General features: G+C 50.9%; 1 protein-coding gene across 3 annotated transcripts in view; it reads right to left on the reverse strand.

Annotated features, from left to right (window-relative positions):
* The window catches only part of ZC3H3 (zinc finger CCCH-type containing 3), a 413,559-nt gene extending 403,759 nt beyond the window's left edge, over positions 1-9,800 (reverse strand). For 2 of the 3 annotated variants that reach the window (XM_063921213.1, XM_063921212.1), the window contains exons 1-2: positions 9,427-9,599; positions 6,254-7,499 (exon numbers count right to left, since the gene is read on the reverse strand). In XM_063921213.1, the coding sequence (XP_063777283.1) occupies positions 6,254-7,499; positions 9,427-9,475 (1,295 nt within the window). In that variant the 5' untranslated portion in view covers positions 9,476-9,599. The other variant, XM_063921214.1, reaches the window with a different exon arrangement.
* Positions 9,801-26,428: the final 16,628 nt, after the last annotated feature.

Genomic DNA, 26,428 nt, shown 5'->3' on the forward strand with positions numbered 1-26,428 from the left:
GGCTCCTGGGGTATCCCTCCCACTAAGCCGATGCACTGGCTACATGGCTCCTGGGATATCCCTCCCACTAAGCTGGTGCACTGGCTACATGGCTCCTGGGGTATCCCTCCCACTAAGCCAGTGCACTGGTTACATGGCTCCTGGGATATCCCTCCCACTAAGATGGTGCACTGGTTACATGGCTCCTGGTTAGTTCCTCCCACTAAGCTGGTGCACTGGATACACGGCTCCTGTGGTATCCCTCCCACTAAGCTGGTGCACTGGTTACATGGATCCTAGGGTATCAATCCCACTAAGCCAGTGCGCTGGTTACATGGCTCCTGGGGTATCTCGCCCACTAAGCCAGTGCACTGGCTACATGGCTCCTGGGGTATCTCGCCCACTAAGCCGGTGCACTGGTTACATGGCTCCGGGGATATCCCTCCCACTAAGATGGTGCACTGGTTACATGGCTCCTGGTTAGTTCCTCCCACTAAGCTGGTGCACTGGATACATGGCTCCTGGGGTATCCCTCCCACTAAGCTGGTGCACTGGTTACATGGATCCTAGGTTATCAATCCCACTAAGCCAGTGCGCTGGTTACATGGCTCCTGGGGTATCTCGCCCACTAAGCCAGTGCACTGGCTACATGGCTCCTGGGGTATCTCGCCCACTAAGCCGGTGCACTGGTTACATGGCTCCTGGGATATCCCTCCCACTAAGCTGGTGCACTGGCTACATGGCTCCCGGGATATCCCTCCCACTAAGCCGGTGCACTGGTTACATGGCTCCTGGGATATCCCTCGCACTAAGCTGGTGCACTGGTTACATGGCTGCTGGGATATCCCTCCCACTAAGACGGTGCACTGGTTACATGGCTCCCGGGATAACCCTCCCACTAAGCTGGTGCACTGGTTACGTGGCTCCTGGGAAGTACCTCCCACTAAGCCGGTGCACTGGCTACATAGCTCCTGGGGTATCCCTCGCACTAAGCTGGTGCACTGGTTACATGGCTCCTGGGAAGTTCCTCCCACTAAGATGGAGCACTGGCTACATGGCTCCTGGGGTATCCCTCCCACTAAGCTGGTGCACTGGTTACATGGCTCCTGGGGTATCCCTCCCACTAAGCTGGTGCACTGGTTACATGGCTCCTGGGGTATCCCTCCCACTAAGCTGGTGCACTGGTTACATGGCTCCTGGTTAGTTCCTCCCACTAAGCTGGTGCACTGGATACATGGCTCCTGGGGTATCCCTCGCACTAAGCTGGTGCACTGGTTACATGGCTTCCTGGGGTATCCCTCCCACTAAGCTGGTGCACTGGTTACATGGCTCCTGGGGTATCCCTCCCACTAAGCTGGTGCACTGGTTACATGGCTCCTGGTTAGTTCCTCCCACTAAGCTGGTGCACTGGATACATGGCTCCTGGGGTATCCCTCGCACTAAGCCGGTGCACTGGTTACATGGCTCCTGGTTAGTTCCTCCCACTAAGCTGGTGCACTGGTTACATGGCTCCTGGGGTATCCCTCCCACTAAGCTGGTGCACTGGTTACATGGCTCCTGGGGTATCCCTCGCACTAAGCCGGTGCACTGGTTACATGGCTCCTGGGGTATCCCTCGCACTAAGCCGGTGCACTGGTTACATGGCTCCTGGGGTATCCCTCGCACTAAGCCGGTGCACTGGTTACATGGCTCCTGGGGTATCCCTCCCACTAAGCCGGTGCACTGGTTACATGGCTCCTGGGGTATCCCTCCCACTAAGCCGGTGCTCTGGTTACATGGCTCCTGGGGTATCCCTCGCACTAAGCCGGTGCACTGGTTACATGGCTCCTGGGGTATCCCTCCCACTAAGCTGGTGCACTGGTTACATGGCTCCTGGGGTATCCCTCCCACTAAGCCGGTGCACTGGTTACATGGGTCCTGGGGTATCCCTCCCACTAAGCCGGTGCACTGGTTACATGGCTCCTGGGGTATCCCTCCCACTAAGCTGGTGCACTGGATACATGGCTCCTGGGGTATCCCTCGCACTAAGCTGGTGCACTGGTTACATGGCTCCTGGGGTATCCCTCGCACTAATCCGGTGCACTGGTTACATGGCTCCTGGTTAGTTCCTCCCACTAAGCTGGTGCACTGGTTACATGGCTCCTGGGGTATCCCTCGCACTAAGCCGGTGCACTGGTTACATGGCTCCTGGGGTATCCCTCCCACTAAGCTGGTGCGCTGGTTACATGGCTCCTGAGGTATCCCTCGCACTAAGCCGGTGCACTGGCTACATGGCTCCTGGGATATCCCTCCCACTAAGCTGGTGCACTGGTTACATGGCTCCTGGGGTATCCCTCGCACTAATCCGGTGCACTGGTTACATGGCTCCTGGTTAGTTCCTCCCACTAAGCTGGTGCACTGGTTACATGGCTCCTGGGGTATCCCTCCCACTAAGCTGGTGCACTGGTTACATGGCTCCTGGGGTATCCCTCCCACTAAGCTGGTGCACTGGTTACATGGCTCCTGGGGTATCCCTCGCACTAATCCGGTGCACTGGTTACATGGCTCCTGGTTAGTTCCTCCCACTAAGCTGGTGCACTGGTTACATGGCTCCTGGGGTATCCCTCGCACTAATCCGGTGCACTGGTTACATGGCTCCTGGTTAGTTCCTCCCACTAAGCTGGTGCACTGGTTACATGGCTCCTGGGGTATCCCTCGCACTAATCCGGTGCACTGGTTACATGGCTCCTGGTTAGTTCCTCCCACTAAGCTGGTGCACTGGTTACATGGCTCCTGGGGTATCCCTCCCACTAAGCTGGTGCACTGGTTACATGGCTCCTGGGGTATCCCTCCCACTAAGCTGGTGCACTGGTTACATGGCTCCTGGGGTATCCCTCCCACTAAGCCGGTGCACTGGTTACATGGCTCCTGGGGTATCCCTCCCACTAAGCCGGTGCACTGGTTACATGGCTCCTGGGGTATCCCTCCCACTAAGCCGGTGCACTGGTTACATGGCTCCTGGGATATCCCTCCCACTAAGCCGGTGCACTGGTTACATGGCTCCTGGGATATCCCTCCCACTAAGCCGGTGCACTGGTTACATGGCTCCTGGTTAGCTCCTCCCACTAAACTGGTGCACTGGATACATGGCTCCTGGGAAGTTCCTCCCACTAAGCTGGTGCACTGGATACATGGCTCCTGGGTAGTTCCTCCCACTAAGCTGGTGCACTGGTTACATGGCGCCTGGGATATCCCTCCCACTAAGACGGAGCACTGGCTACATGGCTCCTGGGGTATCTCGCCCACTAAGCCGGTGCACTGGTCACATGGCTCCTGGGAAGTACCTCCCACTAAACCGGTGCACTGGTTACATGGCTCCTGGGGTATCCCTCCCACTAAGCCGTTGCACTGGTTACATGGCTCCTGGGGTATCCCTCCCACTAAGCTGGTGCACTGGTTACATGGCTCCTGGGAAGTACCTCCCACTAAGCTGGTGCACTGGTTACATGGCTCCTGGGGTATCCCTCGCACTAAGCCGGTGCACTGGCTACATGGCTCTTGGGGTATCCCTTTTTTAGATCTACATTAAAACTTTTTTCTTCCTTGATACGATGTAGTCCATGTACACACAGAGGTGCATACATAATATAAGTGTACGGAAGCGACGATGGCTGTGTCAGTGTAAGGCATGTTGTGTGGTAAGGCATGGCTCACAGTCAGCATTTCAATGCATCCCAATGGTAAGTGATGGTTCTGAGATCAGACCTTGTTGTGGACCAGTCATGTTAGTCCACACCAATCTCGCCAGACCATTATTTATTTCCCCGCCAGGCCAGAGCAGGTAGACTGCTGCTTCACCGCACGGCCATTAGACTGTGCCTTATATCCGTCACAATGTCCCAGCATCAGGTGTAAGATGGCGGGGCTGGTGGACACATAGTCATACATTGAGGTGTGTAGTGTGATCAGATTTCTGCGTCTAAAGGGCACATCAGCAGCTGACATTAATCGCCAACTTGTCACGGTGTACGGCGATAGCGTCATGTCACGGAAACAGGTTTGCCAGGCAACACTCCGCCAACCGCACACGTGAGATGTTACAGCGCTACCATTAGCAGGTACTGGACCACCCTACAGAGCCATTTCCACCTAATTTGACCACTCAAGAAGCTCCTGGGTGGAAGGTGATTCACAACAGACGGCAAAGTTCGGCAAGCCACCATGTCCTGGCTTCAGGTGCTTCACACCGAGAACGAGATGTATGAAGGAGTGAAAAACGTGCGGAAGTGAGCCAGTGGAGAAGTTGCTGGCAACCAATCAGCTTTGAGGTATCATTTATCAAGTGCATTCTATAAAATTATAGGCGGTAGCTGATTGGTTACCATGGGTAACTTCTGTACCGTTTTCATTTCTTCACACATTTCCCCCTGATTTCTTCTACGATGGGACAGATGCCTTGGTGTAGCGTTGAAACAAATGCTTAGACAGGTATGGAAACTATGTGGAAAAATAATCTGTACCAAGGCCGTACTACTGATTATATGTACGCGTTGGAATAAATTAAGGCCTCATTGCATAACTGTATCCAAAGCGTACGTATAATCAGTAGTACGGCCTTGGTACAGATTATTTTTCCACGGTTTCCATACCTGTCTAAGCATTTGTTCCAACATTACCTTATTTATCGACCCATATACCTATACCTATATATAATCATTACATACATACATACATACATACATACATACATACATACAAGGGCTACTCAGAGGACACCATCTATGAGACCTCAGGGCTTGCTGCTGAGGACCTAACAATAGTGATCTCATGGTGCATCTGCTACACCTATGTGTTCTATCCATAGCCTATATAACTGTCTCACGTTTCCATCTGCACCACAATCCTGACCTATCCTGAGGCCAATAAGCCATTTCCCAGATACTCCGTGTTCGCCTTAGGAGTCACATTTACATGTAGACTGAGATGTGACTCAGACAATGGCCCTCATTCCGAGATGTTCGCTCGCTAGCTGCTTTTACCAGCATTGCACACGCTAGGCCGCCGCCCTCTGGGAGTGTATCTTAGCTTAGCAGAATTGCCAACGAAAGATTAGCAGAATTGCTAATAAATAATTCTTTGCAGTTTCTGAGTAGCTCCGGACCTACTCCTAGATTGCGATCAGCTCAGTCCGTTTAGTTCCTGGTTTGACGTCACAAACACGCCCTGCGTTCGGCCAGCCACTCCCCCGTTTCTCCAGACACTCCCGCGTTTTTCCCTGACACACCTGCGTTTTTTAGCACACTCCCGGAAAACGCCCAGTTACCACCCAGAAACGCCCCTTTCCTGTCAATCATTTACCGAACAGCAGTGCGACTGAAAAGCGCCGCAGAATCCACAGCAAATCTGCTAAGTTTTTAGTTAAATAACTAAGCGCATGCGCTCTGCGTGCCTTGCGCATGCGCAGTTTGCAACAAATCGCAGCATAGCGAAAATCGGCAACGAGCGAACAACTCGGAATGACCCCCAATGTAAATGTTTTCCAAGGAGAGAAATGCCCACCTACATGTAAGGAGCACCCAGCAGCATGTACCAGGTGTCAGTAAGCCCCGTCAGACACAATGTTTCACTAGGGGCAGTGCAGTCCTCCGCTGGGCTCATCAGCAGATGCACAGTCAGCAGATTCCTCAGAAGGCATATTATAAATGGGTGAGTGATAGTTATCAACAGGAAAATGTCAGCTTGTCCCCACCATTCCCTGGCCCGACGCTCTGCCACTAACACTGCAAAGCTAATAACGGGACCACACAGCCTAAAATACAAGTTACCGCCTAGGAATGAGCTACTGATCACATTCACAAGTATGTCGTATATATTAACTCCTCAGTGTAAATCAAGGTTTTTTTGGGGGGGGGAATCAGTGGTCCCATAACATACGTCACCCCAGATCTGTCTGTGTAAAGTATGAAGGGCTGTAACCTCAGGGTCCTTTCCATAATAGAGCCCATAATACAACAGAAAGGGAGAAGACAAATCCAGACTGCGATTTACTGGTCCCAGCACGGTCCCTGCGAGACAGCCGCCAGATTTAAAGCACAAAGTAGTTTCAAGACAAAACCAGCTTGTTTTTGCCTTAGTAATTGCCACTTTAAATCTAGCGACTATCTAACCAGAAGCAGCAAATCGGAGCCTATTACACTGGGGTCTTAGTGCTATGGTACTAGTATATCCTTCTTCTACCAAAGCACTATCAGCAGCTGTTCCTCTCCAGCCACCTTCCTGAGAAGCAGGGGCGTACCTTGAGTTGCTTCTTCTCCTGACGATCTTTGTCCTGCTCTTAATTTTGTAGCTGGAATGTGCAGTGTCCCTGAATGTGGCTGTTAGCCCGTTCCCGGCTGAATGGGAAGGCTTGGCATAGGGAGTGTGCGGGCTCGTCCTCAGAGCAATTCTGTGGACGGCACAATGGCTAGGAGTGACCGGAGCCGCAGGGGAGGGAGTCCTAGGTTCGGCTTTCCACTTATAGCGGCTTTTGGGTGCTAGACACTTGTGATTTGCGCTGCTCTTCTTCCCTTTAGCTGCTGCTCCGGCAACTGGAGATTTAACTGCTCCTCCGGCAACTGGAGATTTAACTGCTCCTCCGGCAACTGCAGATTTAACTGCTCCTCCAGCAACTGCAGATTTAACTGCTCCTCCGGCAACTGCAGATTTAACTGCTCCTCCGGCAACTGCAGATTTAATATTCTCTGATTCCACACTTAAAGATCTCTTTGCGCTTGGGCTGACTTTCCTGCCAGCCGGGCAAGCCTTGGGAGGATTGGCCACCCAGGTGTATTTAGCCCTCTCACCTTTGAGACCTTTACCAGGTGCGTCAGTTCTCAAAGTGTTTTTGGGTGAACTCAAAGTTGAAGGGCCTGCACTGAGAGCTGGAGGAGAACAGTTCACATTGGGGTGGGGGAGGGAGAGAGGAGGTCTCTTTGATGGCGACTGCGTAACTGATGTTCCCTGAGATGGAATTAATTTATTTGAGGCCGTCCATGTCATTGTCTGCCCTGCAGGTATCTTGTACGACCTCTCAGCAGGGTTCTGCATAGGGACTATGGGCCTGGTCCCCCGCAGTGTGGATGTGGAGGGCGTGGCAGTGTCTGGCGCTACTGTCAGCGGTGTCTGAACGTCTTTATTCCTTACAGTTCGGTATTTTCCTTTATAAACAGCGGCATTGTTGCTGGCGAGTGTCAGGTTTCCAGTTACTTTCTGCTTCCCCATTTCCTCTGCCACTGCGGCAGTAGCAGTCACCTGAACTTTCTGTGCAAGCGGCTGATTAGGATCCGTGGCTGTAGCGCTGGTGCGCTCCCCCTCATTCCGATTAACCAGCGAATACTTCTTTCTCCAGCTGCTACCCTGACTTGGTGGCTGCTGCGGATACCCCCTCATAGACTCCCCATGTGACTGACGCTCTGGCTGTCCTGGCTTCCTCCATCTTGAATTTTCTGGCGGTAAATGTGCTGGTGCATCGCCGTGGACTTTCTTGTGACTATTAATGAGACCTGTGAAGAAAGTATAAAACTAAGTTTTATATCTAATCCTGTACGTATGGATTCCTTATGTTAGTCATACTCATATCACATTGGAAATCAAGCATTTAGCTTTGAGGCTCCGATTCTCTGGAACACGTTTTCTCACATAGGGGGACATGTATGAAATCTTAGAGAGAGATAAAGAGGGAGAGATACAGTACCAACCTACCAGCTGCTGTCACTCTACAGGCGGTGTCTGATAAATGACATAAGACGATTTTGTTGGTACTTTCTCTCTCTCCAAGGTTTGATACATCTACCCCATACTCTGAAAGGCCTTCATTACAGAAACCCTCAAAAACAGACTCCAGACTTACCCGAGTACTCACTGTCTCACTGGCCCCATTACAACCCAAATGCTCAGCTGTTATCTGTAGGGGTGCAGTATGATTTACCGACGGTCAGTATGCCGGCAGTACGGCGAGCGCGGATAATCCCCTTGTGGGCTCGCCACAGGCTCTATTCCCACTCTATGTGTGTCGTGGGCACCTACGAGTGGGAACAGTCCCTGTGAGCCGGTCAGTATTGTCAGCAGTCTAGATTACGGCGTCGGTATCCTGACCGCCAGGATCTCGACTGCCGGCAAATTAAATCCCGTCTGTAGCCTAGTAATACTTCCGTTATGTTTTATCCTGTATGTTTATAATGTAACTGTGCAGTAAAGCATGGAATGATACTGGGAGAAAAGTGATAACATTATTATATACACGAGAACACGCGTGAGGTGACGATAGTTACGTCTCTGATTACGTTTCATGACGAACAGAAATACACAAATCTATCCCATGCCTCAGTGTCCAATGTTAGGGACAAGTACTACAATTATTTAACTCTGCAAATGTCAAAATGTGTGTCCCCCGCGCTCTCACCCTGTCACCCATGTCTCTCTCTCACCCGTGTGTTTTCCCCACCTGACAGTGTGATCCACGTGTCCCCCCTCTGACAATGTGACAAATATGTCTCCCTCTCTTTTACCCTCTCACCTGTGTGCCCACCTCTTTCTCTCACCCATGTGTCTCCCCCACTCTCTCTCACCCTGTCACTCATGTGGCCCCCTCTCTCTCACTCATGTGGCCCACTCTCTCACCGTTACCCATGTGACCCCCTCCCACTCACCCTGTTACCCATGTGACCCCCTCTCTCTCACCCTGTCACCCATGTGACCCCCTCTCTCTCACCCTGTCACCCATGTGACCCCCTCTCTCTCACCCTGTCACCCATGTGACCCCCTCTCTCTCACCCTGTCACCCATGTGATCCCCTCTCACTCTCTCTCATCCTGTCATCCATGTGTCCCCCTCTCTCTCTCACACCGTTACACGTGTTCCCCTCTCTTTCAACCCGTTACCCATGTGTCCCCCTCTCTCTCTCACCCTGTCACCCATGTGTCCCCCTCTCTCACACCGTCACCCATGTGTCCCCCTCTCACACCCTCTCTCAGCCTGTCACCCATGTGTCCCCCTCTCACACCCTGTCACCCATGTGTGCCCCCCCTCTCTCACCCTGTCACCCACGTGTCCCCCTCTCACACCCTGTCACACGTGTCCCCCTCTCACCCACATGTCCCCCTCTCACACCCTGTCACTCATGTGTCCCCCTCTCACACCCTGTCACCCATGTGTGTGTGTCCCCCTCTCTCTCACCCTGTCACCCATGTGTCCCCTGCTCTCTCTCACCGTCACCCATGTGTCCCCCTCTCTCTAACCCTGTCACCCACGTGTCCCCCTCTCACACGGTCACCCATGTGTCCCCCTCTCTCTCACCCTGTCACCCACGTGTCCCCCTCTCACACCCTGTCACCCATGTGTGTGTGTGTCCCTCTCTCTCACCCTGTCACCCATGTGTCCTCCCCCCCCCCCTTCTCTGACAATGTGACCCGTGTGTCCCCACTCTCTCACCCTGCAGCAGGAGGATCTGTCTCCTCAGCGACTCCTTCTCGCCGTCCATATATCCGCACACCCGGCCCGGGCCAGCAGCAGCCTCGTCACTGACTGATCTGCCGGACGCAGCTGGCACCCGTCACACAGGCCTCCTCCCCCAACCACGCCCCCAACAACATAGCGTTCCACGCTCTGACCCGGACACTTACAGGACAACGGCGCATCCGGGTCCCGCCGGGACTATACGCCCGCGCTGCCGGGTGACTGACGGACTGGCTCTGTGCCCGCGTGTCCCTCACCACACGGGGGCCCGGGACCCTCTGCCAGCACGAAAGATGGCGGCGGGCACCTCACGGCCCGTCACTTGCCGGCCCGAGCGGTATCCTAGCAACGCAGTAAACCGGAAGCGATGGGCCCGCTGTCAGGCCACACGTCATCCCTCTGATTGTAAACATCTTACAGGGGGCGGGGCCTCCAGTCACGTGTCACACTGGCCTGGCTCTTAAATCAGTGTCACTCACTGGGCACCTCATTGCTGCACGCTCAGGGGAGGGGAAGGGGGATAACTATTAAGAATATTATTATTATCATAATTTATTTATATGGCGCCACAAGGGTTCCGCAGCGCCCAATTACAGAGTACATATGCACATAAAACAGTGACTTACAGTTGAAGACAATATAGGACAAGTTCAGGGTAACTAAGCATAACTACACCAGTAGATGACATAGAGATAAGTTCCAAGGTGGCCGAGAACTGCAGGAATTGGGGCACTTGAGGATTGTTAAAGTAAGAAAAGGATAAGCACATGAGGGAAGAGGGCCCTGCTCGTGAGCGCTTACATTCTAAGGTGAGGGGGAGACAGACAGGGGTGACACAGATGGGGTATATAGAGAGCGTGGAACAGAGGGTTAGGATGAGATTTGGCTGGGTTTGGAGAAGAAGTGGGTTTTGAGAGCCCATTTGAAGTCTTAGAGAGGTGGAGAGTCTGAGGGGGAGAGGTAGGGAATTCCAGAGAAAGGGAGCAGCACGTGAGAAATCTTGGAGGTAGGAGTGGGAGGAAGTAATCAGAAGACAGGAGAGGCGGCGTGCATTAGCAGAGCGAATAGAACGGGTGGGAGTGTAAGGGGAGATAGGGTCAGAGATAAGTGGGAGAGGAGTGGGTGAGTGCTTTGTAAGTGAGTGTGAGAAGCTTGAAATGGGTTCTGAAGGGGATGGGGAGCCAGTGAAGGGCTTGTAGGAGAGGGGAGGTGGACGTAGTGCATTTGGGGAGGAAGAGCTGGGCAGCAGCACTGAGGATAGATTGGAGTGGAGAGATATATGTGTCAGGGAGGCCAGTCAGGAGGAGATTACAGTAGTCCAGTCTGGAGATGACCAGTGAGTGGATGAGGGTCTTAGTAGCATCCTGGGTGAGAAAGGGTCTGATCCTGGAAATGTTTTTGAGATGAAAATGACAGGTTTGTGAGAGGTGCTGAATGCGTGGTTTGAAGGAGAGGGAGGAGTCAAGGATTACACCAAGACAGTGCACTTGGGGGCAAAAGGAGATTGATGTGCCATCAGTGGATGTATAGGCACAACATTACATATCAATAACATACATGTGACAGTGAGAGAGTGCAGAGATGCAGATAATGTGTTTGTCCTAGGCCCCCTGAGTTTGGTGCACACTCCAGCTTTCCAGGCACTGTCCCGCCATCCCACCTGCAAGCCGCAGTGTCCTGGGAGGAGTACTAGCCATATCCCCCTTCTCTCATACGTGCTTCACAGCAGAGCAGCGGTGAATAGATGCCACATGCACGCACAGGAAATTATCGCTGCAGACAAGACTGGCTGTGGAGTATCAGCAATATGGCACGCTCTAGGCGCGTCACCAACTTGACAAATGACGCACGGCCACACCTCCAACACGGCAACGGTGCCAAACATGATGTGGGGCTGCGTGGCCCCTGGCAGGCGGCCAGGACTTAACGCCAAAATATCCGTTACGTGGGCGTGATATGGGGTAACGATAGCATGCCAGTAAAATTTGGCTGCATTCTCAGACGCAGAGGCCACGCTCAGACTGAGACACTGTACCTGCCATAGGGTGGGGCAAGTGTCGACAGTGCAAGCATGGGATGGTTAATTTTCCAGAACCACCTGCAGCATGCACGGGCACAATGAAAGTTGGTGTCTCAGGACTTACAGGCGCACGCTAGCACACAAGGGTCGTACTGAATCTAGCATTTGAATATTATCATCGCCGCAGCTCTGCAAAAAAGACGTAGCCGTGGTTTCAGCTCATCCCTCGATGTGTAAAGGGATCGCATCAGCCAACACTTTATGCTGTGGGATTTCAGATGGTCAACAGACACCGCATACGCAAGTGGCTATTTCCTGGGACGGATCTACAGGATCCATCTCCCGGTAAATTATGCAATATGTAGCCTATAGACTACAGTGGATAACACCATCTTAAGGAGTGTATGTAGTAAAAATGATCCTGTTCAATAATAAACAAACACTTACTGTAGCTGTAAGGTTCCATTAGACACGTCTGGGTATTACAGTAAGTAAAACCTCTCTTATTTTTCTCACGCCTCTAAATAAAGTTACCACAAATAAACAATTGCCGAATGTGTTCTTGGGGACCTCACTACACCTGCTCTCTTTCTGGTTGAATCATGTCTCCTATATTTTTTACCCAATAGAGAGATACAAAAGCATTCCATCTATAGTAATTTGAATAAAGTAAATGAATAGAAAGCAAACTTTGGACAGTAGATGGCAGTAGCGCTCTAAATGTTACCTGACCTGTGGGCCTGAATCATAGTTGGAGGCTGGTTCAGTAATATACAGATCCTAGCTAAAGCATTCTCCTTGTGCACTAGCGCGCCACGGACTAGACGCCACTTTCATTGCCTATGCACAGTGTAATTCTGCTGGTGGTTTTAAACAGTGGCGCACCACTGCGACCATCATCGACACTTGTTCCAGCCAGGTGGTCTTCAGTTTGCTGGCTGTCGGGGTCCTGGTGCACAGTATACCGGCGCCGGAATCCTGACACCCGGCATACCGACATCTTTTCTCCCTCTTGGGGGTCCACGACTTTCCTGGAGGAAGAATAGATACCGCGCGCCACTGTGCCCGCAGCGAGCCCGCAAGGGGCTCATTTGAGCTCTCCACGCTGTTGTTATGCCGACGGTTGGGATCCGGCGCCGGTGTGCTGTGCGCCGGGACCCCGACAGTCGGCATACCATACTACACCCATCCCAGCCTATGTGTATGAGACGCAGTATCTCTGTCTGGACATGGCCCGGTGGAAGCAGCTATGTGTATGAGAACGCAACCGCTTCCACTGACATGCCGACAACACTCCCATAACACACCGACAATGCAGTGATTTTATCGCTCACTCCGAACCATCTACCAGTCACTGCCCAGGAACACCCGTCGCTTGACTACTCCATTTCTGATACCAGCGCTCCTATACGCAATAACACCTGTGTGCGCACACTCGGGGTCATACATGCGCCGTAGGGATGTCCAAGACAATTTGTGTATGCACTGTACCAAATAAACGCTCAAATGCACCAAGATCGCATACCTCCTAACTGTCTTGATTTTTGCGAGACAGTCCTGTTTTTTGGGGGGACGGTCCTGCTGTCCCACCCGCGGACCACAGTGTCCCGCGGTGGTGGGCAGATGTGAGTTCTCCTGTCATTTTGCTCTTAGCAGAGCAACGTGTGTTGAACAGGTTAATGGATAAGAAAGTTGTTTCATCACAGGTGATGGCAATCAAACGGTAAGAGGGAATTCCAGGAGCGGAGCATTGTGTCCCTCCTGGAGAGGGTCATGCTGGGAGCTATAATGGGAGGCATGGCAGGCAAAGCTACACCCCCCCTTTTACAGAGGCCACACCCCCTTTTTTGAGGCGTGCGCAGAAATGTCCCGCTGGTTCAGATATTAAAGTTGGGAGGTACAGTATGAGATCGGCATTGCATTCAGTTTATGGCCACCTCTAAATCAGGCCTTGTATGTGCTACTTACTCCTATCATTACATCACTATATAGAGCATGTCGTTCATCACAGCCACTCCCCGAACGCTCCCCAAACACTTCATTAACAGGGAGGATGCCTAAACTACGTTAGTGATGGTACTACTGGGGGCTGTATAAAGTTCAGGGGTGGCGCACGCCGCACAACAGCAGTGGTCTAAGGGCTGGAATAACCGTGGGATGCACCAATGTTGCCACCAATAAAATGGCCACCAATGTTAATAAAAGGATGGGGGGGGGGGAATAACACAGAGTTTATGGGGGTAATGCAGAGTTGATCGCAGCAGCAAATTTGTTAGCAGTTGGGCAAAACCATGGAGGTGTGGTGGCAGATGTAACATGTGCAGAGAGAGTTAGATTTGGGTGGGTTATATTGTTTCTGTGCAGGGTAAATACTGCATACTTACCAATATTCTGGCTGCTCTCTGCGGGAGAGAGCAGCCAGGTCGGCTCAGCGGGCGGGCAGGGGAGGCTGTGCTGTAAAGGAGGGGGTGGCCGGAGGTGGGACAGGGGTGGAGCAAGGGCGGGATGGGGCGGAGCAAGGGTGGGGTCACAGTGACACCTTTAAGCCACGCCCCCCGCTCTGTAATGCCGTGATCACCGGCATTACACTGCAGGGGGCGTGGCTATGATGACGCGATTCAGCAAGAATCGCGTCATCGACTGCCCACTTTACACACTAAGTGGGCGGACGGGCAGGGGGGACCCCGCAAATCGGGAGACTTGCCTGCTCTTCCGGGGGGGCCGGGAGGGTCACCCGATTTTCGGGAGCCTCCCGGCCATTCCGGGAGAGTAGGCAAGTATGAAATACTGGCTTCTTTATTTTTACACTGCAATTTAGATGTCAGTTTGAACACACCCCACCCAAATGTAACTCTCTCTACACGTGTTACATCTGACCCTCTCATACATTAAGAGGGAAGTCCAGGAGCAAAGCATTCTATCCCTCCTGGAGAGGGTCATGTTGCAAGGTATGTATTTGGAGGGGTGCAAATAATGTTACGCCTAGAGGTGGCATGACGCCTAAATCCACCCTGGGGTGTATGTACAGTATTATAGAGTTGTTGTAATATCTATAGCACCACTTGCTGCAGCATGAATTAAAACAATATATATTTGGGACCCTTGTACAGCACACAGTACACCTCTCATGCAATTCCAACAACTCTCCACTAGGTGCCGCTGCCACTCACCTTTTCCTGCTTCTTGATTAATGCATACCTCCCAACATGACCCTCTCCAGGAGGGACAGAATGCTCTGCTCCTGGACTTATCTCTTACTCTATGATTGCCATCACCTGTGCTGAAACACCTTTCTCTATCGTCCTAGTGGATGCTGGGGTTCCTGAAAGGACCATGGGGAATAGCGGCTCCGCAGGAGACAGGGCACAAAAGTAAAGCTTTTCCGATCAGGTGGTGTGCACTGGCTCCTCCCCCTATGACCCTCCTCCAGACTCCAGTTAGATTTTTGTGCCCGGCCGAGAAGGGTGCAATTCTAGGTGGCTCTCCTAAAGAGCTGCTTAGAGAAAGTTTAGCTTAGGTTTTTTATTTTACAGTGAGTCCTGCTGGCAACAGGATCACTGCAACGAGGGACTGAGGGGAGAAGAAGTGAACTCACCTGCGTGCAGGATGGATTGGCTTCTTGGCTACTGGACATCAGCTCCAGAGGGACGATCACAGGTACAGCCTGGATGGTCACCGGAGCCGCGCCGCCGGCCCCCTTGCAGATGCTGAAGTTAGAAGAGGTCCAGAATCGGCGGCTGAAGACTCTGACAGTCTTCTAAAGGTAGCGCACAGCACTGCAGCTGTGCGCCATTTTCCTCTCAGCACACTTCACACGCTGTCACTGAGGGTGCAGGGCGCTGGGGGGGGGCGCCCTGGGAGGCAAATGTAAACCTATATACTGGCTAAAAATACCTCACATATAGCCCCCAGAGGCTATATGGAGATATTTAACCCCTGCCAAACTTCACTAAAGAGCGGGAGACGAGCCCGCCGGAAAAGGGGCGGGGCCTATCTCCTCAGCACACAGCGCCATTTTTTCTCTCACAGAAAGGCTGGAGAGAAGGCTCCCAGGCTCTCCCCTGCACTGCACTACAGAAACAGGGTGTAAACAGAGAGGGGGGCACTAATTGGCGATATAAATATATATATAAAGATGCTATTAGGGAGAAACACTTATATAAGGTTGTCCCTATGTAATTATAGCGTTTTTTGGTGTGTGCTGGCAAACTCTCCCTCTGTCTCTCCAAAGGGCTAGTGGGGTCCTGTCCTCTGTCAGAGCATTCCAGGTGTGTGTGCTGTGTGTCGGTACGTGTGTGTCGACATGTATGAGGACGATGTTGGAGGAGGCGGTGAAATTGCCTGTAATGGTGATGTCACTCTCTAGGGAGTCGACACCGGAATGGATGGCTTATTTAGGGAATTACGTGAAAATGTCAACACGCTGCAAGGTCGGTTGACGACATGAGACGCCGACAAACAATTAGTACCGGTCCAGGCGTCTCAGAAACACCGTCGGGGGTTTTTTTTTAAAAAAAAAACGCCCATTTACCTCAGTCGGTCGACACAGACACGGACACTGAATCCAGTGTCGACGGTGAATAAACAAACGTATTCCTCATTAGGGCCACACGTTAAGGGCAATGAAGGAGGTGTTACATATTTCTGATACTACAAGTACCACAAAAAAGGGTATTATGTGGGAGTGAAAAAACTACCTGTAGTTTTTCCTGAATCAGATAAAATAAAATGAAGTGTGTGATGATGCGTGGGTTTACCCCGATAGCAAATATTGGCGTTATACCCTTTCCCGCCAGAAGTTAGGGCGCGTTGGGAAACACCCCTTAGGGTGGATAAGGCGCTCACACGCTTATCAAGTGGCGTTACCGTCTCCAGATATACGGCCGCCCTCAAGGAGCCAGCTGATAGGCAACTGGAAAAATATCCTAAAAAGTATATACACACATACGGTGGTTATACTGCGACCAGCGATCGCCATCAGCCTGGAGATGCAGTGCTGGGTTGGCTTGGTCGAATTCCCTGACTAAAAATATTTTATTGATATAGAGCATTTAATAGGATGCATTCTATATATATGTATGCGAGATGCACAGAGGGATATTTGCACTCTGGCATCAAGATAAGTGCGTTGTCCATATCTCCCAGAAGATGTCATGGACACGACAGTGGTCAGGTGATACAGATCCCATACGGCACATGGAAGTATTGCCGTATAAAGGGAAGGAGTTATTTGGGGTCGGTCCATCGGACCTGGGGGCCACGGCTACAGCTGGGAAATCCAACCTTTTTACCCCAAGTTACATCTCAGCAGAAAAAGACACTGTCTTTTCAGCCTCAATCCTTCCGTTTCCCATGTGGGCAAGCGGGCAAAAGGCCAGTCATATCTGCCCAGACATAGAGGAAAGGGAAGTAGACTGCAGCAGGCAGCCCCTTCCCAGGAAAAGAAGCCCTCCACCGCGTCTGCCAAGTCCTCAGCGTGACGCTGGGGCCGTGCAAGCGGACTCAGGTGAGGTGGGGGGGTAGTCTCAAGAGTCTCAGCGCGCAGTGGGATCACTCGCAAGTTGACCCCTAGATCGTACAAGTATTATCCCAGGGGTACAGATTGGAGAGTCGAGACATTTTTTCCTCGCAGGTTCCTGAAGCCTGCTTTACCAACGGCTCCCTCCGACAGGGAGGCAGTATTGGGAAAAAATTCACAAGCTGTATTTCCAGCAGGTGATAATCAAAGTACCCCTCCTACAACAAGGAAAAGGGTATTAGTCTTCCACACTATATTGTGGTACTGAAGCCAGACGGCTTGGTGAGACATAGTCTAAATCTGAAATCTTTGAACACTTACATAAAAAGGTTCAAATCAAGATGGAGTCACTCAGAGCAGTGATAGAGAACCGGAAAAAAGGGGACTATATGGTGTCCCTGGACATCAAGGATTACCTCCATGTCCAAATTTGCCCTTCTCAACAAGGGTACCTCTGGTTCGTGATACAGAACTGTCAATATCAGTTTCAGACGCTGCCGTTGAATTATCCACGGCACCCCGGGCCTTTACCAAGGTAATGGCCGAAAAGATGATTCTTAAAAGAAGAAAGGCATCTTAATTATCCCTTACTTGGACGATATCCTGAAAGGGGCAAGTTTCCAGAGAACAGTTGGAGGTCGGAAAAGAACTATCTAAAGTAGTTCTACGACAGCACGAGTGGATTCTAAATATTCCAAAAATCGCAGCTGTTTTCCGATGATACGTCTGCTGTTCCTAGGAATGATTCTGGGCATAGTCCAGAAAGAGGTATTTCTCCTGGAGGGGAAAGCCAGGGAGTTATCCGACCTAGTCAGAAACCTCCTAAAACCAGGCCAAGTATCAGTGCATCAATGCACAGGAGTCCTGGGAAAAATGGTGGCTTCTTACGAAGCGATTCCATTCGGCAGATCTCACGCAAAAACTTTTCAGGGGGATTTGCGGGACGAATGGTCCGGATCGCATCTTCAGATGCATCAGCGGATAACCCTGTCTCAAGGACAAGGGTGTCTCTTCTGTGGGGGCTGCAGAGTGCTCATCTTCTAGAGGGCAGCACATTCAGCATTCAGGACTGTGTTCTGGTGACCACGGATGCCAGTCTGAGAGGCTGGGGAACAGTCACACAGGGAAGAAATTTCCAAGGAAGTGTGGTCAAGTCTGGAGATTTCTCTCCACATGAATATACTGGAGCTAAGGGCAATTTACGATGCTCTGAGCCTAGGAAGACCTCTGCTTCAAAGTCAACCGGTGCTGATCCAGTAGGACATCATCATGGCAGTCGCCCACGTAAACAGACGGGGCGGCACAAGAAGCAGGAGGGCAATGACAGCAAGGATTCTTCGCTGGGCGAAAAATCATGTGATAACACTGTCAGCAGTGTTCATTCCGGGAGTGGACAACTAGGAAGATTTCCTCAGCATGAATTAATTCCACCCGGAAAAGTGGGAACTTCATCTGGAAGTTTCCACATGTTTGTAAACCGTTGGGAAAGACCAAGGTGGTTATGATGGCGTCCCACATGAAGCGCCAGGTCTAGAGACCCTCAGGCAATAGCTGGGACGCTCTGGTAACACCGTGGGTGTACCAGTCGGTGTATGTGTTCCCTCCTCTGCCTTTCATACCCAGTGTATGGAGAATGATAGGAAGGAGAGGAGTAAGAACTATACTCGTGGCTCCGGTTTGGCCAAGAAGAACTTGGTACCCGGAACTTCAAGAGATACTAGAAAGGATCTTGATTCAGCAAGAATCATGTCTGTTCCATGACTTACCGCAGCCGCGTTGACGGGTGAACGCCGGATCCTAAGGGAAAAAGGCATTCCGGAAGAGGTCATCCCTACCCTGGTCAGAGCCAGGAAGGAGGTGACCGCACAACATTATCACTGCTTAGGTGAAAATGTGTTCCATGGTGTGAGGCCAGGAAGGCTCCACGGAAGAATTTCAACTAGGTTAATTCCTACATTTCCTGCAAACAGGAGTGTATATGGGTCTCAAATTGGGGTCCATTAAGGTTCAAATTTCGACCGGTCGATTTTCTTCCAGAAAGAAATTGGCTTCAGTTCCTGAAGTCCAGAAGTTGTTAAGGGAGTACTGCATATACAACCCCCTTTTGATGTCTCCAGTGGCACTGGGCGATCTCAACGTAGTTTGGGATTCCTAAAATCACATTGGTTTAAACAACTCAAATCTGTGGATTTGATATATCTCACATGGAAAGCGACCATGCTGTTGGTCCTGGCCTCGGCCAGGCGAGTGTCAGAATTGGCGGCTTTATCTCACAAAGCCATATCTGATTGTCCATTCGGACAGAGCAAAGCTGTGGACTCGTCCCCAGTTTCTCCCTAAGGTGGTGTCAGCGTTTCACCTGAACCAGCTTATTGTGGTACCTGCGGCTACTAGGGACTTGGAGGACTCCAAGTTGCTGGATGTTGTCAGGGCCCTGAAAATATAGTTTCCAGGTCGGCTGGAGTCAGGAAATCTGACTTGCTGTTTATCCTGTATGCACCCAACAAGCTGGGTGCTCCTGCTTCTAAGCAGACTATTGCTCGTTGGATTTGTAGTACAATTCAGCTTGCACATTCTGTGGCAGGCTTGCCACAGCAAAAAATATGTAAATGCCCATTCCACATGGAAGGTGGGCTCATTTTGGGCGGCTGCCCGAGGGGTCTCGGCATTACAACTCTGCCGAGCAGCTACGTGGTCGGGGGAGAACACGTTTGTAAAATTCTACAAATTTGATACCCTGGCAAAAAGAGGACCTGGAGTTCTCTCATTCGGTGCTGCAGAGTCATCCGCACTCTCCCGCCCGTTTGGGAGCTTTGGTATAATCCCCATGGTCCTTTCAGGAACCCCAGCATCCACTAGGACGATAGAGAAAATAAGAATTTACTTACCGATAATTCTATTTCTCGGAGTCCGTAGTGGATGCTGGGCGCCCATCCCAAGTGCGGATTATTCTGCAATACTTGTACATAGTTATTGTTACAAAAATCGGGTTATTGTTGTAGGAAGCCGTCTTTCAGAGGCTCCTTTTGTTATCATACTGTTAACTGGGTTTAGATCACAAGTTGTACGTGTGATTGGTGTGGCTGGTATGAGTCTTACCCGGGATTCAAAATTCCTCCCTTATTGTGTACGCTCGTCCGGGCACAGTACCTAACTGGAGTCTGGAGGAGGGTCATAGGGGGAGGAGCCAGTGCACACCACCTGATCGGAAAAGCTTTACTTTTGTGCCCTGTCTCCTGCGGAGCCGCTATTCCCCATGGTCCTTTCAGGAACCCCAGCATCCACTACGGACTCCGAGAAATAGAATTATCGGTAAGTAAATTCTTATTTTCTTATTCATTAACCTGTTCAACACAGGTGCCGGCAATCATAAATTAAGAGAAAAGTCCAGAAGCAGAGCATTGTGTCCCTCCTGGAGAGGGTCATGTTGGGAGGTATGCTAATGTGTTATTTCCTAACTCCAAGATCCAGCAAATATAATATATAAATATATTTTAAATTCCTTTTTCTCTGACGTCCTAGTGGATGCTGGGGACTCCGTAAAGGACCATGGGGAATAGCGGCTCCGCAGGAGACTGGGCACAAAAGTAAAGCTTTAGAACTACCTGGTGTGCACTGGCTCCTCCCCCTATGACCCTCCTCCAAGCCTCAGTTAGATTTTTGTGCCCGAACGAGAAGGGTGCACACTAGGTGGCTCTCCTGAGCTGCTTAGTGAAAAGTTTTAGGTTTTTTATGTTCAGTGAGACCTGCTGGCAACAGGCTCACTGCATCGAGGGACTAAGGGGAGAAGAAGCGAACTCACCTGCGTGCAGAATGGATTGGGCTTCTTAGGCTACTGGACATTAGCTCCAGAGGGACCGATCACAGGCCCAGCCATGGATAGGTCCCAGAGCCGCGCCGCCGGCCCCCTTACAGAGCCAGAAGACAGAAGAGGTCCGGAAAATCGGCGGCAGAAGACGTCCTGTCTTCAACAAGGTAGCGCACAGCACTGCAGCTGTGCGCCATTGCTCTCAGCACACTTCACACTCCGGTCACTGAGGGTGCAGGGCGCTGGGGGGGGGCGCCCTGAGACGCAATAAAAACACCTTGGATGGCAAAAAAAATGCATCACATATAGCTCCTGGGCTATATGGATGAATTTAACCCCTGCCAGAATACACAGAAAAACGGGAGATAAGGCCGCCGAGAAGGGGGCGGAGCCTATCTCCTCAGCACACTGGCGCCATTTTCCCTCACAGCTCCGTTGGAGGGAAGCTCCCTGGCTCTCCCCTGCAGTCACTACACTACAGAAAGGGTTAAAAAAAAGAGGGGGGCACTAATTACGCGCAGTATTAAAAATACAGCAGCTATAAGGGGAAAAACACTTATATAAGGTTATCCCTGTATATGTATAGCGCTCTGGTGTGTGCTGGCAAACTCTCCCTCTGTCTCCCCAAAGGGCTAGTGGGGTCCTGTCCTCTATCAGAGCATTCCCTGTGTGTGTGCTGTGTGTCGGTACGTTTGTGTCGACATGTATGAGGAGAAAAATGATGTGGAGACGGAGCAGATTGCCTGTAATAGTGATGTCACCCCCTAGGGGGTCGACACCTGAGTGGATGAACTGTTGGAAGGAATTACGTGACAGTGTCAGCTCTGTATAAAAGACAGTGGTTGACATGAGACAGCCGGCTACTCAGCTTGTGCCTGTCCAGACGTCTCATAGGCCGTCAGGGGCTCTAAAGCGCCCGTTACCTCAGATGGCAGATATAGACGCCGACACGGATACTGACTCCAGTGTCGACGGTGAAGAGACAAATGTGACTTCCAGTAGGGCCACACGTTACATGATTGAGGCAATGAAAAATGTTTTACACATTTCTGATAATACGAGTACCACCAAAAAAGGGGTATTATGTTCGGTGAGGAAAAACTACCTGTAGTTTTCCTGAATCTGAGAAATTAAATGAGGTGTGTGATGATGCGTGGGTTTCCCCCGATAACAACTAAAATGTTTTGGGCATTATATCCTTTCCCGCCAGAGGTTAGGGTGCGTTGGGAAACACCCCCTAGGGTGGATAAAGCGCTCACACGCTTGTAAGAACAAGGGCTCTACCCTCTCCTGAGATGGCCGCCCTTAAGGATCCTGCTGATAGAAAGCAGGAGGGTATCCTAAAATGTATTTACACACATACTGGTGTTATACTGCGACCAGCAATCGCCTCAGCCTGGATGTGCAGTGCTGGGTTGGCGTGGTCGGATTCCCTGACTGAAAATATTGATACCCTAGATAGGGACAGTATATTATTGCCTATAGAGCATTTAAAAGATGCATTGCTATATATGCGTGATGCACAGCGGAATATTTGCCGACTGGCATCAAGTCTAAGTGCGTTGTCCATTTCTGCCAGTAGAGGGTTATGGACACGACAGTGGTCAGGTGATGCGGATTCCAAACGGCATTTGGAAGTATTGCCTTATTAAGGGGAGGAGTTATTTGGGGTCGGTCTTTCAGACCTGGTGGCCACGGCAACAGCTGGGAAATCCACGTTTGTACCCCAGGTCGCCTCTCAACATAAGAAGACGCCGTATTATCAGGCGCAGTCTTTTCGTGGGGTAGAAATCAGCCAGTTCCCAGGAACAGAAGCCCTCTCCCGCCTCTGCCACGCCCTCAGTATGACGCTGGGGCTTTACAAGCAGAATCAGGCACGGTGGGGGCCCGTCTCAATGAATTTCAGCGCGCAGTGGGCTCACTCGCAAGTAGACCCCTGAATCCTTCAGGTGATATCTCAGGGGTACAAATTGGAATTCGAGACGTCTCCCCCTCGCCGTTTCCTAAAGTCGGCTTTACCGATGTCTCCTTCTGACAGGGAGGCAGTTTTGGAAGCCATTCACAAGCTGTATTCCCAGCAGGTGATAATCAAGGTACCCCTCCTGCAACAGGGAACGGGGTATTATTCCACACTGTTGTGGTACCGAAGCCGGACGGCTCGGTGAGACCGATTCTAAATCTAAAATCTTGAACACTTACATACGGAGGTTCAAATTCAATATTGAGTCACTCAGAGCAGTGATTGCGAACCTGGAAGAAGGGGACTACATGATGTCTCGGGACATCAAGGATGCTTACCTTCATGTCCCAATTTACCCTTCTCACCAAGGGTACCTCAGGTTTATGGTACAGAACTGTCACTATCAGTTTCAGACGCTGCCGTATGGATGGTCCACGGCACCCCTGGTCTTTACCAAGGTAATGGCCAAAATGATGATACTCCTTCGAAGGAAGGGAATTTTAGTTATCCCTTACTTGGACGATTCCCTGATAAGGGTAAGATCCAGGGAACAGTTGGAGGTCGGTGTAGCACTATCTCAGGTAGTGTTGCGGCAGCACGATTGGATTCTCAATATTCCAAAATCGCAGCTGATTCCGACGACTCGTCTTCTGTTCCTAGGGATGATCCTGGACACAGTCCAGAAAAAGGTGTTTCTCCCGGAGGAGAAAGTCAGGGAGTTATCCGAGCTAGTCGGGAACCTCCTATAACCGAGCCAAGTCTCAGTACATCAATGAAATGGTTCTGGGAAAAATGGTGGCTTCCTACGAAGCAATCTCATTCGGCAGATTCCACGCAAGAACTTTCCAGTGGGACCTGCTGGAAAAATGGTCCGGGTCGCATCTTCAGATGCATCAGCGGATAACCCTGTCACCAAGCAAAAGGGTGTCTCTCCTGTGGTGGTTGCAGAGTGCTCATCTTCTAGAGGGCCGCACATTCAGGACTGGGTCCTGGTGACCACGGACATAAATATCCTGAAGCTAAGGGCCATTTACAATGCTCTAAGCTCAGCAAGACCTCTGCTTCAAGGTCACCCGGAGTTGATCCATTCGGACAACATCACGGCAGTCACCCACGTAAACAGACAGGGTGACACAAGAAGCAGGAGGGCAATGGCAGAAGTTGCAAGGATTCTTCGCTGGGCGGAAAATCATGTGATAGCACTGTCAGCAGTATTCATTCCGGGAGTGGACAACTGGGAAGCAGACTTCCTCAGCAGACACGACCTCCACCCGGGAGAGTGGGGACTTCACCCAGAAGTCTTCCACATGTTTATAAAACTCGACAAGTATTGCGCCAGGTCAAGGGACCCTCAGGCAATAGCTGTAGACGCTCTGGTAACACAGTGGGTGTACCAGTCAGTGTATGTGTTCCCTCCTCTGCCTCTCATACCCAAGGTACTGAGAATTATAAGATGGAGAGGAGTAAGCACTATATTCGTGGCTCCGGATTGGCCAAGAAGGACTTGGTAACCGGAACTTCAAGAGATGCTCACGGAGGATCCGTGGCTTCTACCTCTAAGAAGGGACCTGCTCCAGCAAGGACCCTGTCTGTTCCAAGACTTACCGCGGCTGCGTTTGACGGCATGGCGGTTGAACGCCGGATCCTGAAGGAGAAAGGCATTCTGGATGAAGTCATTCCTATCCTGATCAAAGCCAGGAAAGATATAACCGCAAAACATTATCACCGCATTTGGCGAAAATATGTTGCGTGGTGCGAGGCCAGTAAGGCCCCGACGGAGGAATTTTCAACTAGGTCGATTCCTACATTTCCTGCAAACAGGAGTGTCTATGGGCCTGAAATGGGGGTCCATTAAGGTTCAAATTTCGGCCCTGTCAATTTTCTTCCAAAAAGAACTAGCTTCAGTCCCTGAAGTTCAGACGTTTGTGAAAGGGGTACTGTATATACAGCCTCCTTTTGTGCCTCCAGTGGCACCTTGGGATCTAAATGTAGTTTTTGGGTTCCAAAAGTCACATTGGTTTGAACCACTTAAATATGTGGAGTTAAAATATCTCACATGGAAAGTGATCATGCTGTTGGCCCTGGCCTGGGCCAGGTGCGTGTCAGAATTGGCGGCTTTATCCTGTAAAAGCCCTCATCTGATTTTCCATTCGGACAGGGCGGAATTGAGGACTTGTCCTCAGTTTCTCCCTAAGGTGGTTTTCAGCGTTTCACCTGAATCAACCTATTGTGGTGCCTGCGGCTACTAGGGACTTGGAGGACTCCAAGTTGCTAGACGTTGTCAGAGCCCTGGAAATATAGGTTTCCAGGACGGCTGGAGTCAGAAAATCTGACTCGTTGTTTATTCTGTATGCACCCAACAAGCTGGGTGCTCCTGCTTCTAAGCAGACTATTGCTCGTTGGATTTGTAGTACAATTCAGCTTGCACATTCTGTGGCAGGCCTGCCACAGCCAAAATCTGTAAAAGCCCATTCCACAAGGAAGGTGGGCTCATCTTGGGTGGCTGCCCGAGGGGTCTCGGCTTTACAACTTTGCCGAGCAGCTACTTGGTCAGGAGCAAATACGTTTGTAAAATTCTACAAATTTGATACCCTGGCTGAGGAGGACCTGGAGTTCTCTCATTTGGTGCTGCAGAGTCATCCGCACTCTCCCGCCCGTTTGGGAGCTTTGGTATAATCCCCATGGTCCTTACGGAGTCCCCAGCATCCACTAGGACGTCAGAGAAAATAAGAATTTACTTACCGATAATTCTATTTCTCGTAGTCCGTAGTGGATGCTGGGCGCCCATCCCAAGTGCGGATTGTCTGCAAGACTGGTACATAGTTATTGTTACCAAAAAATCGGGTTATTGCTGTAGTGAGCCATCTTTTCTAGAGGCTCCTCTGTTATCATGCTGTTAACTGGGTTTAGATCACAAGTTATATGGTGTGATTGGTGTGGCTGGTATGAGTCTTACCCGGGATTCAAAATCCTTCCTTATTGTGTACGCTCGTCCGGGCACAGTATCCTAACTGAGGCTTGGAGGAGGGTCATAGGGGGAGGAGCCAGTGCACACCAGGTAGTTCTAAAGCTTTACTTTTGTGCCCAGTCTCCTGCGGAGCCGCTATTCCCCATGGTCCTTACGGAGTCCCCAGCATCCACTACTGACTACGAGAAAAAGAATTATCGGTAAGTAAATTCTTATTATTTATTATTTATTTGTTTATTTACAGTTTCTTACATAGCGCAGCATATTCCGTTGCGCTTTACAATTAGAACAACATTAATAGGACAAAACTGGGTAAAAGCAGACAGACATAGAGGTAGGAGGGCCCTGCTCGCAAGCTTACAATCTTCTGTTCTCTTTCCGGCCATGTGTGATTGCTGTTTCCTCTGGGCGTCCATTGAAGAAGCCTGGGATCAGACAGGAACTGAGTGCTGCTTCTGCCAGATAAGGACTGGGGGGGTGGGGGGATAAATGCATATCTGGGGACCACTGGCCTGTCCTCCAGACCCAGGTACTGTCACACAGGGGACGGGGCTAACCTACACACTCTTGTGGGACTCGTCCAGTTGTGCCCACAGCTCTCCTGCTCATCACGTCCCTGCAGATCCCTCTTTTGTCATGCAGGGTGTGGGAGGAAAATGTACATTTATAGTGCAGCCCTGCAGCCTGCAACTCATACTTGCCTA

This window comes from Pseudophryne corroboree, chromosome 5, assembly GCF_028390025.1.
Source record: "Pseudophryne corroboree isolate aPseCor3 chromosome 5, aPseCor3.hap2, whole genome shotgun sequence".
NCBI classification, from domain to species: domain Eukaryota; kingdom Metazoa; phylum Chordata; class Amphibia; order Anura; family Myobatrachidae; genus Pseudophryne; species Pseudophryne corroboree.